General features: G+C 39.5%; 1 protein-coding gene across 2 annotated transcripts in view; it reads left to right on the top strand.

The window, feature by feature from the left end:
• The window catches only part of LOC132622327 (uncharacterized), a 62100-nt gene that overhangs the window by 21773 nt on the left and 27909 nt on the right, over positions 1–12418 (top strand). For both annotated transcript variants that reach the window (XM_060336916.1, XM_060336917.1), the window contains exon 5: positions 356–619. In XM_060336916.1, coding sequence (XP_060192899.1) covers positions 356–619 — 264 coding nt within the window. The remainder of the gene's footprint in view (positions 1–355; positions 620–12418) is intronic.

Genomic DNA, 12418 nt, shown 5'->3' with positions numbered 1-12418 from the left:
CCTAGACAAAATAGGATTCCTAAGTATTGTCCATCGAGTTACTTCTTAAACGGCAAAAAAATTATTAAATGAAACCCCAACACCACCGAAAAAAAAAAAAGAGGAAGAAAGAAAAGAAATCTGGAATGCGGATCATGAATAATTTGCTAACACAATAAGAACATAACCAATAACCGGCATCCTAAAGGATTACTAAAGTACATTGTAACACGTGTCATTGCTTCTGTAACTTTTCTGAAGAATAACTTCTGTGCTACCTCCCCTCATACATTTTGTGTCTCTTGAAAGTAAGCAGACTAGATTTTACGCACCGTAGATGCCCTTGTCTTCATTCTAGAAACCTCTTATTTTGCAGGTGACTTTCAAGGGCCTGCGCTAGTTGTCATCCTTGAAGGGGCAAACTTAAGTAGAGATGAAGTAGCTGGACTTCAGTTTCTTCCACCTTGGAGTCTGCGTGGTGATACGATGAACTATGGGCTGGGATTGCTTAGTTGTTTTTCAATAAGTGATTTTGTATCAGTTGTTTCAGATGGCTTCTTGTACATGTTTGATCCTAAAGGCTTAGCTCTTGCAATGCCTTCACATCGTGCACCAGCTGCGAAAATGTTCTCATTGAGAGGTACATACTGCATTGTTGTTCTACTTGGTGCTTAATCATGCTTATATACTCCCGTGCCTAATGCTAATTATGCTGGACAATATGTGAATAGATTTGGTTGTTACGGATACAATTCGATGCTGATCAGTAAATGCTAGATTTAGTGGTCTAAAAATGATTATTAATAAAAAGATTGTCTGAAATTATTCGGTATAAAGAAAAAACAATGTAATTGAGCAGTTTCTATTAGAAGTTACCATGTAGAAACAGAAAAGTTCATTGTCATACATTTACATGTAAATATGTGTTAGACCTGCTGTCACTAGGGTCTATAACCGCCGGAAAAAGGGTGAAAATAAGGCTAATTGTAAATGTTCTATTAATTAATTAATTATAATGTGTATGTATATCCAGTAGTTACATAGCAGTTACTTAGCAGTTTAGGCAGTTATTGTGTGTTATATTGTACTAAGAATTAGGAAAGAGGGGCAGTTTTTTCTGTAGGATTTTCTCTGGCAGATTTGGAGGTTAAGGTTCCTAAAAATACCTTGGTCATTAATATTACCATTCTCAAAAAATAAAATAAAATACCTTGGTCGTTAGATGTAGTGAAGTTCTTTCTCTATTTGTAAAACTTATTCTATTTGTTGGCAGTAAATAATAGTTGAAGTGTTGCTCTTATTTCTGTGTTGTGTCTGGAAGTCTACAGATAAGGTTAGCAAAGTTTCTGGGTTCCTAATATTTTTGGTATCAGAGCCTTCATGGTTTCAATCAGAATGGTGGGAAGGATTGAAGGGTTAGAGAAGACAATGGACGAAGTACAAGAGGAGATTGGTTCAGTACGTAATTACCTGGGGCAGTTACGGGACTGGATGAAAAAAAAATGAACATGACGCTGAAATTCTTCAACATATGAAAGGAAAATCAGTGGTTCAGGAAGATCCAATTAAAGACGCAGATGTGATGGTAGAGAACATCAACAATCGTAGAGGAGATGGATTTCGAGAAGTTCAGCCACAATTTCGTGATGAAACGCGTCCTTGAAGACTGGAACTGCCCGTATTCTCTGGTGATAATCCATATGGTTGGCTTAACCGAGCAGAGCATTATTTTCATTTCAGTGGCATTGATAACAAGGATAACTCGGAGGTTGCTGCTGTTTGCCTTGAAGGTAGAGCCCTAAACTGGTTCCAATGGTGGGAGACAAGAACGCCGATTGTCAGATGGGATGTGTTTCGCCATACTCCAACGATTTACTCCATCACAATTAGGGAACTTATATGAGGTTTTGATAGGATTGCAACAGATTGGAAGCGTGGCCCGATACAGAGAAGATCTCGAATTACTTTCAGCACCCTTGAAAGATGCTGATGATACGGTTTTGATGGAAATTTTTATAAATGGCCTGAGAGAGGAGATGAAGGCAGAATTGCGTCTCAGCAAGCTGGGAACTCTAACCCAGATTTGGAACTTTATTTGAGGAAATGAAAGGGTTGCCACCCAATAGAAGTCGTGATCATGCTATCCGACTTAAAGAGGGATCTAATCCACCCAATATTCGTCCATATTATTACCCTTAGGGATAATCAGGCTCGAACTGATGACTTCCACCACGTCAAGGTGACATTCTACCGCTGAGTTATATGCCTTCCCCGCCCCATCGAGAAATAGAACTGACTAATCCTAAGTCAAAGGGTTGAGAAACTCAACGCCACTATTCTTGAACAACTTGGAGTCGGGCCTTCTTTTTGCACTATTACGGATATGAAAATAATGGTAAAAATCGGATTCAATTGTCAACTGCCCCTATCGGAAATAGGATTGACTACCGATTCCGAAGGTACTGGAGTTACATCTCTTTTCCGTTCAGGAGTTCACCCTCATTATCAGAAAAATGAGATTGAGCGAATTGTCCAGGAAATGCTTGTAGCTGGTATCATTCAACCAAGTACAACTCCTTTTTCCAGTCCAGTGTTGCTAGTTCGCAAAAAAGATGGTAGTTGGCAATTTTGTGTAGATTATCGGGCCCTTAATAAGATTACTATTCCCGATAAATTTCCAATTCCAACGAAGAACTACTGGATGAGCTTGGGGATGCCACTATATTTTTGAAGTTGGATCTAAGATCGGGGTACCATCAAATCCGGGTTTGCAAGGAAGATGTAGCAAAGACAGCTTTTCGTGCACATAAAGGACATTATAAGTTTTTGGTCATGCCATTTGGGTTGTCTAACGCTCCATCTACTTTTCAAGCCTTGATGAATTAGATATTTCGGCCTTACTTACGCAAGTTTATATTGGTCTTTTTTGATGACATATTAGTTTATAGTGCAAATTTTCCTACTTACTTGGATCATTTGTGGGAGGTGCTACAAATTTTAAAACTTCATAACTTGGTTGTCAATCGAAAAAAATGTCATTTTGGACAGCAACAACTAGAGTACTCCGGACATATTATTTCCGGAAGTGGAGTCTCGGCGGATCCTGCCAAAATAACAAGCATGGTTATTTGGCCAAGTCCCAAACATATTAAAGGTTTGCGGGGATTTTTGGGACTCACCGGTTACTATAGGAAGTTTGCTCGTGACTATGGAAAAATGGCTAGGCCGCTCACACAATTGCCCAAGAAAGATGCTTTTCGTTGGAATACAGAAGCTCAATTAGCTTTTGATTCTCTGAAGGAAGCTATGGTCACTTTGCCAGTTTTGGCGCTACCAGATTTTAACAAGGTGTTCCTGGTTGAAACAGATGCTTCGGGATTAGGGATTGGAGCTGTCCTAATGTAAGAAGGACGTCCCATCGCCTTTCTTAGTCAAAGGTTTTCAATTCGAGCTCAATCAAAATATGTTTACGAAAGGGAGTTAATGGCTATTGTTTTTGCTGTACAAAAGTGGCGTCATTACCCGATGGGTCGACATTTCATTATACGAATAGATCAACGACGTCTCCAATTTCTCATGGACCAGCATGCTATTATGGCAGAGGAGCAACAAAAGTGGATTACCAAGTTGATGGGATTTGATTTTGAGATTCAATATCGCCCAGGTTGTGAAAATAAGGCAGCTGATGCCTTGTCCCACCAATTTCATTTCATGGCTGTTTCTGTTTTACGCAACAGTACCTTAGATGATCTTTCCACAGAAATTCAACAGGACGATCAACTTTGTCAGTTGACACAAGATTTGCTTCAAGATTCGGCTTCACAACCGAATTATGCTCTAAAAACTGGCTGCCTATTTTTCAAAAGTCGGCTGGTGATTCCCCGTTCGTCATTACACATTCCCATGCTCCTTAGGGAATTTCATTCCTCACTTGCAGGTGGTCACTCAGGCTTTTTCCGGACATACAAGCGCATTTCACAAGTGTTGTATTGGAATGGAATCAAAAGGGATGTACAGAACTTTGTGGCTAGTTGTGAAGTTTGCATGCAGAACAAGTATGAAGCCCTTAGTCCCGCTGGTTTGCTGTAGCCATTACCTATTCCATCTCAAGTTTGGGATGATATTTCTATGGATTTCATCAGCGGGTTACCAAAAGCAATGGGAAATGATACTATACTTGTTGTGGTGGACCGTTTCACTAAATATAGTCATTTTCTCCTTTTATATCATCCATACACAGCAAAGAATGTTGCCGTGAAGTTGTACGTTTGCATGGTTTTCCCAAATCTATTGTTTCTAATCGGGATCGGGTTTTTATCAGCCAATTTTGGCAAGAATTATTCAAGCTGTCCGGTACTGGCCTCAAATTGAGCTCAGGTTATCACCCTCAAACGGATGGTCAAACTGAGGTTGTCAACCGCTTCTTGGAGACTTATTTACGTTTTATAGGGCACATCCAAAACAATGGCCAAGATAAATTCCTTAGGCTGAATTTTGGTTCAATACCACTTACCATGGTTCCACCAAGATGACCCCTTTTAAAGCTTTATATGGGCGAGATCCTCCCTCTTTGTTGCGGTTCACTAATGAAATTTCTGCCGTTGAAGAGGTCAACCAGTAGCTTGCCGCTCGCAACACTATTTTAGATGAACTCAAAGCTAATTTGGCCCATGCTCAAGCTCAAATGAAAGTTTATGCTGATGGTAAGCGCCATGAAGTTGTGTTTCAGCCTGGTGATTTGGTTTATCTTCGCATTCAACCTTTCAGGCTTCGGTCACTTGCTGAAAAGGTTAATAAGAAGTTAAGTCCTCGTTACTATGGGCCATGTACTGTCTTGAATAAAATTGACGAAGTTTCTTATCGCCTCGATTTACCCCCTCATTCACGGGTGCATCCTGTATTTCATGTTTCTTGGCTAAAGAGTGCTGTGAAGGATTCTATTCTAGTTCAGCAGCTCCCTCCTTTCTTATCCGAAGAACTTGAAATACAAGTGCAACCTGAAGGTGTAGTAGACTGTCGGACACTCTTGAATGGCTCCCAAGAGGTTTTGATTAAGTGGAAGGACTTACCAGACTTTGAGAACACTTGGGAATCCTATGAAGTCATTGATGGACAGTTTCCTCATTTTCACCGTGAGGACAAGGTGAAACTCGTTGGGGCGGGTATTGTTAGACCTGCTGCCACTAGGGTCTATAACCGCATGAAAAAGGGTGAAAATAAGGCTTAATTGTAAATGTTTTATTAATTAATTATTATGTGTATATATATCCAGTAGTTACATAGCAGTTACTTAGCAGTTTAGGCAGTTACTGTGTGTTATATTGTACTAAGAAGAAGGAAAGAGGGGCAGTTTTTTCTGTAGGATTTTCTCTGGCAGATTTGGAGGTTAAGGTATTTCAAAATACCTTGGTCGTTACATGTAATGAAGTTCTTTCTCTATTTGTAAAACTTATTCTATTTGTTGGCAGTAAATAATAGTTGACGTGTTGCCTTATTTCTGTGTCGTGTTTGGAAGTACAGAGAAGGTCAACAAAGTTTCTGGGCTCCTAACAATATGTAATGTTGAGAAAAATTTAGTATGATGATGGCATCACCTGCCACTGCAAATTACATGTTATTTTAGGCAATTGATTGTTTTCCCCATTCCATTGTATGGTCTCATACTAAAGTTCGTTACAAAATGCTTTATGTGCACATCCATCTTATTTCATGCTTATACATATATTTTACAGTCCTATGTATGACATTTAAATTGTTCTGATGAAAATGTACTTTCCAAATGTGAAAAGTGGGTAAGTGGGATAATAGGCCCTAACAACCTCCGAATGTATGTAAAGATGTATGTGAATAATATTTACAGGCCTGTTTTGCTATGATTTGTAGTAACTCCTTCAGTAATATAAACTACTGACATAGATAACTTAATAATCTCCAAAATGAATATGAAGTGATATAATCGACTAACTAATGTATTCCTGTTGAAACTTGGTAAAGGGGTATCAGATCATAAAAAAGGGAAAGAGGACAAGTTCTATAAGTTATTGTTGCTTTATGTTTCTTAATATGAATGAATAGTAATATTGATAACATGAGACTTAGCATAATAAATTCATGGCAATGGTTGAACTCGGGGTTGGGATTGGTATCGATATGTTATGAGGTCAGACTAAAGAGCAAAAATTACAAGTGATCTAAATCATATTCATTGCTCTAGAATTAATAAAGTGAATTATGTTGGTATATGTCTCCAATTCCTATCTAGACATACTTTTTGGTTGGAAATATCTACTACAAGTGTTAAGACATAGTTTCAAACTAAACATTATGCAAATATTGAAACAGTGTTTGCAAATCAATGCCTTTTTTTTTTCAAGCCATCCACCCAGTCTTTCACTTCCCATGGTGGTGGGGGGTTTGGCATGGACCCCTACCATGCTTATTTTCGACAAAAGAGACGTTACAGGTGGGAGGGGGACTTAAAGCCAATACCGCCATAACATATGAAACTTGATACACTGAAAAGATAAATCCTAAGGACCAACTAAATGCAATGATCAAGAATGGAAATTCAGGGACTCTCTCTTTACACAAGAAGATGAACATGTCATTCTGAGTAATTCTTAGAATAAAAAGCCCGTCTTTGTGCAAGAGAATGCCAGGTTGAGCATAGACATAATCCATGATTGGAGTGATATTGATAAACATCTTGATGACCAATAGCTAGCCAGGTCCATACGGGAAGGCTTTAAGCAAAAAATGGACGTCATTATGGAAACTGGAATTGATTCCTCTTTACCCTGAATCTGAAATTTGGCATGTTGTCCTGGTCACTTTTCAGTGACAATTTCACCTGATTAGGCAAGACCAAAGCACCAGTGAAGAGGGCCTGTACATTGTTAGCAACAGCGTGATTAGCCAGAGCATCAGCTACAGTGTTAGCTTCCCTATAGCAATGCACAATGCTATAGTTTCCTTTGCACATTTCCTCCTTGATGTTGATAATGATATCCATCATTTGCCAAGAAGTGTTGGAGTTCCCATTGATCATATTAACCAGTATCATTGAGTCGGACTCAATAATAACGTTATCAATACGATTTACAGTACACCATTGCAGACCCTTGAGAATAGCCATTCCTTCGGCATTGTTGTTTGTACCGATTCCAAAGTGAAAAGAAAATGCCATTGACATGTCCCCATTATGATTTCTAAGTATACCACCACCTGCAGATATTCCAGGATTGCCTTTACTGCAAATCAATGCTTGTTTACCATTTTGTCCATTTTTCAACATCAACTTGGAATAGGGAATTTGAAGTTGATAAACTGTCTACGGAATATTTCAAGTGAAGTGATGGTTTTCACTCACAATATTTCAACTTTTTCTCCAAGTGATTTTTTTTTTTGAGTAAAAGGTAACTTTGTATTCACACAAAAAACTCATCATATGGTGATGAGGTATAATCTTACATCCATTGGTAGGCTGAAACTACCCTGAAACAGCAAAAAAACTAGAGCTTACAGATATCCTATAAAATCAACTAAAGATTCTACTTCCCCCACTATAGCCTGTTTACACCAAAAATAAAGTAAACTAAGGCACTTCATCTTGATCTTTTGAGTGCTGCTGCCATTATCATGAAAACATCTTGCATTCCTTTCTTTCCATAGTGTCCACCAGATGCATGCTGGTATACTCTTCCACCAGTTCTACTTAGATCTTCTTTTTCCAATTCCTTTCCAGCTGTTCAAAAGTTCAAAGGTGGTTTTTGGCATGACCCAACTCACTCCAAGTAAACATAAAAACATGCTCCACAGATTTACAACTGTTTTGCAATGTAGGAACAGGTGACCATTGATCTCTGTTTCTTGTCCACACATAAAACACCTTGAGCAAATCTGAGTACCTCTTCACTGTAACGCTTCATGAGTTAGGCATGCTCTTCTGATCACCAACCATGTAAAGCAGGCAACCTTATGAGGAACTTTGACCTTCCAGATTAGTTCCCAAGGCCAGTCTACTAGCATTAACTGATTTCTATTCATGTTCCAAAAATAAGATTTTACTGTGAAATCTCCCTTGTTATGCAGCTCCCAGACAGGTCTATCAGGGCCAATGGAGGTGCCCTGGAAGGTACCTAAAATCTGGAGCAAGTTTGTTACTCTGTCTATTTCCCAATCGTTCAAGGCTCTTCTAAAAATCAAGTTCCACCCTTGATTGCTCCACAATTGAAAGACAGTGGCATTCTTTTGAAGGCTTATGATGTATAAGTCTGGGAACATCTCTTTTAGACTAGTATCTCCTATTCATTTTTCATTGCAAAAATTTGTTTTTAGTCCATTCCTCACCTTTATGTGCATTTTACTATTTAGCAAGGGCCACAACCTTCTAATTGTCTTCCATACACTACACCCAAAGGTTCCATCAACTTCCAAAGTGGTCCACTGATTTAGAAGACCATATTTCTGTGCAATGAATCTTTTCCAGATGGCCCTATCTTCAAAGCAGAATCTCCATAGCCACTTAAGTAGTAGACAGTTATTCTGTATACTTAAGTTCTTTATCCCCAAACCTCCGGTCATAAGCCTTCTCTATATCCAGTTTACATAGAATTCCTAGAGTATTCTGCCTCATCCTAGAGTCCATCAGCTCATTTGCGAGCAAAGCTGCATCCAAAATTTGTCTTCCTTTCAAGAAAGCCATTTGGTGGACATCCACCAATTTATCCATCACTGTTTTCAGCCTCTCAGTAAGCAACTTAGAGATTATTTTGCCCCCCCCCCCCCCCCCCAATCAGACTTATAGGTCTAAAATCTTTTAGTTCCTCTGCTCCATGCTTCTTGGGGTTAAGAGCTATAAATGTAGCATTAAGGGATTTCTCAAAAAACTCATTCTGATGGAAGTTTTGGATAGTCAACATCAGTTCATCTTTTATTGTTGTCCCGCATGCTTTGAAGAAACTCATATTGAAACCATCAGGCCCAGCTACTTTGTCACCATCACAGTGGTCTACAATTTGCAAAACTTCTGCTTCTGTAAATGGCCTTTGGAGTCAGTTTTTCTCTTCAGTTGAAATCTTTGGGCAGTTTACAAGTTCAAAAGATGGCCTCCATTCTTCAGTTTCTGAATAAAGTTTCTTGTAGAACTCTATCATTTTCATTTTGATTTCTGCTGGTTCTGTTATTTCCTCCCCCCTTACCACCAATCTGTCTTTGTTGTTATACCTCCTGTGAGCAGTTGCCGTTCTCTGAAAATTTTTTGTATTGTTATTCCCCTGCTTTAGCCATTGTATTCTAGACTTCTGCCTCCAACTGCTTTCCTCATTCTTAGCCAATTCTTCCAATTCAGCAAGAATTGTTGCCCTTATCATCATCTCATCTTCAGACAGCTCTCTTTGGTCCTGGGCCAAGTCAATCTCAGTTAGTTCATTGAGAAGACTGTTCTTCCTGTTTGTGAGTTCCCAAAGGTTGTTTTGCTCCAGTCCTTGAGTTTCTGTTTGAGCATCTTTAACTTTGAACAAAACATATAATCAGGATACCCTTCTACCAGGAAATCATTCCACCAGTTCTGGATCAACTCATTAAATCCTCCACCTTTGGCCACCAGTTTTCAAACTTGAAACTTGCTTTCTTCTGTTCCCAGTTCCCACATTCAAGGACACTGGGACTGTGATCAGATACTACTCTAGGCAGTATTCTCTGTCTGATGTTCTTGAAGCTTTCCTCCTATTCCATAGAATATAGGAATCTGTCTATTCTGGCTGCACTGTGGTGATTAATTCCCCTAAACCAAGTAAAGCTCCCACCATTTAAGTGGGGATCGTGAAGTTCCAGTTCTTCTATCCAGCTGGAAAAATCATTCATTACATTGGTGATCCTGCTACAGCCTCTTCTTTACACCATGAATCTGATAGTGTCCCCACAGGTTACCCAAGGCCCTTCACAAAACTCTCCGACAACTGCAATTTCTTCCCAGCATTCCAGCTTTTCCATTCTTGTATGTGGAGCATAAACCCCTGTTAGGTGCCAACTGAAGGCACTCTGGACTGATTCAAATTTATAGGAAATAGAGTATTGCCCAGATTCTATATGTTTCCCACTCCAAACCCTCCTATCCCACATAATCAGGATCCCACCACTACTACCAATAGCTTCAATGAAACCACACTTCATCCACCTGCAAGGCCACACTTGTTTAGCAATAGCCTCCACCTCTTTGTTCACCTTTGTTTCTTGAAAGCAATGAACATCTGCCTTCCATTTTTGCATAGCAGTCTTAACAAGATTTCTGTTGGATATCTTGTTAAGTCCCCTCATATTCCAAGTGATTATTTTGATATTCATCTAAAAGACAAGGCAAGTACTCTCCCTCTACTTCTAACTCCCTCTACCTCTTCATTCAGGCTGGATTGTAGGTTCTTCAGTTCATTTTTCCCTATTCCTCTGCTTTTTCGGGAGACAATTATTTTCTTCCTCCCTTCTTGATCTTTTTCACTTGCAGCCTTCCTTGCATCAAGTTTCATGAGCAAGGCTTGTGTTTTCTCCCTCAGCCCTTCTATGGTTACTCCATAGTTGCTGCTTATATCCAGAATTTCCCCTCTCACCCAATTTGTAGCTTTGGTTTCATTACTTTCTTGATCATTTGGAACATGCATTACTACAGGTACAACATCATGAATTTGTTGGAGTTGTAAGTTGAAATCCTCTGTTCGGCACTCACCTTTGTCTGAGGCATCTTCACTCTCTTATAAGGGAGCAGGATCAATTCTCTCCTCTCTTCTGTGCTCCATTTTCATGGAATGTGACTTATTTTCCTCTCTCAACTGAGTTTCAGTTAAAGAGTTGGGAGCTGCAGTGCTTTCCCATTCCTTGAAAGCCAGTAGAAATTTTGAGGCCAGTGTTTGGATCTCTTTTAATCCTTTAATAGCTTCCTCATGCCTCTCACATGTCTTTCCTGTTGGTTTAAATGAAACATTGGCTTGGGCTTTGGATGATTGGCCCACAAGAAAGGTTGGGCTTCGTTTCTGTGAAGGGACTGCACCCAAAAACTCCAGGCCCACTTGCTTTTTGCCAGCTTTCTCTCTCTGTCCACGTGCCCCTGTGCTCTTACATGGGCTCCCATCACTTCCATATGTCAACTATTCAAAGGTGCAGTCACCCACCTCTTTATCCACTGGATATGGATATTTATTTTTTGACTGGTGTGCAAAACGATTTGAATCTCCAGCTCCTGTAACCACTATTACCGGCGCTTCAGTCCAAATCTGCATGGTATAGCAAAAATCATCATCTTCAATACACATCTCCTTGGGAATGTCAGACCCATCACCCTTGACTTTTATCCAAGCCCATTTAAGGTGATTCCTTAGCTGTGTTTCTTCTTCTGTCTCCATCCAGCCTCCACAGTGATCGCCAATGGTTCTAAATGCTTTCTGAGACCAGAAATGTAGTGGTAAACCTACTATTCTGATCCAAATTGAGCTTGGTCTATTATTTTCCTCCACTGCACCTATTCTTGGGTTCCACCATTGTAGCTTGACCTTAAAATTTCTCTAAGCCCATTCTCCTTCAATAACTTGTTCTGCTATCTCTCTTGAAGCAAACTCGAAGAGAAAAGACCCATTACTCATTTCATATATATTCAAACCATGGCTTTGCTTCCATAAGCTGCTAGTCCATCTTCTAATCTCTGATAAAGTTGGTGGCCCACCTGCTTTAAATTCAAATAGGCCTACTAAGCTCCTCTTTAATGTTACACTGTGGTTTGTTGAGCTGTCATTAATGCAAATTCTTTCTCCCTTCTTCAATGTAGAATCTGCTTTTGTGACATTGTCTTGCCTGTTAGTCAAACATTTACTGCTCTTTATCACTTCTGCATAAGAAATGTTTCTATCAGCAGTCTGCTTTCTTCCATCTTTCTCCTGTCTGTGTGACTGCAGATGAATCTGTCAACTTTCTCCGCAATGAATACCCAACCTGAATTAAATGTCAATTCAGGAATAATTATGACCGACCTCTTTCTGCCCCTTACATTAATCAGACTGATATATCTCCCATACTTGTTGAAGTTCCTAGCACAAAAGACTTCTGAGAAGTTGTCCTTTTCTTCCATCTTCTCACCCTATTCCCTTTCATCTTGGATACTTCCCACAGTGTCATAGTGATCCATTCCATAGTCTTCTTGTTGAAAGTTGTTCTTGTTATAGCATTTCTGTGTCTTTCAGTCCAGTCGTACCATTCTCCTATCGTACCAGTGGTTTTTGTGATATCATAAGACTTGTAACCTATTGCAAAGTAAATGGTATCATCCATTGTTAGCAATCAAGAGGGAAAAAAAAAAGGAGAAGAAAGAGAGAAAAGATGAGAGATAAGAGCTTTTCTGGTGATCAGAGGGATCACCGGAGATGGAGGGGGGAGTCTAAAAGTGTCTGTAAGACAT

The sequence above is a fragment of the Lycium barbarum genome, chromosome 12, assembly GCF_019175385.1.
Source record: "Lycium barbarum isolate Lr01 chromosome 12, ASM1917538v2, whole genome shotgun sequence".
Lineage (NCBI taxonomy): Eukaryota > Viridiplantae > Streptophyta > Magnoliopsida > Solanales > Solanaceae > Lycium > Lycium barbarum.
The sequence above is the reverse complement of the archived record's forward strand: the minus strand, read 5'-3'. Positions and strand labels throughout refer to the sequence as shown.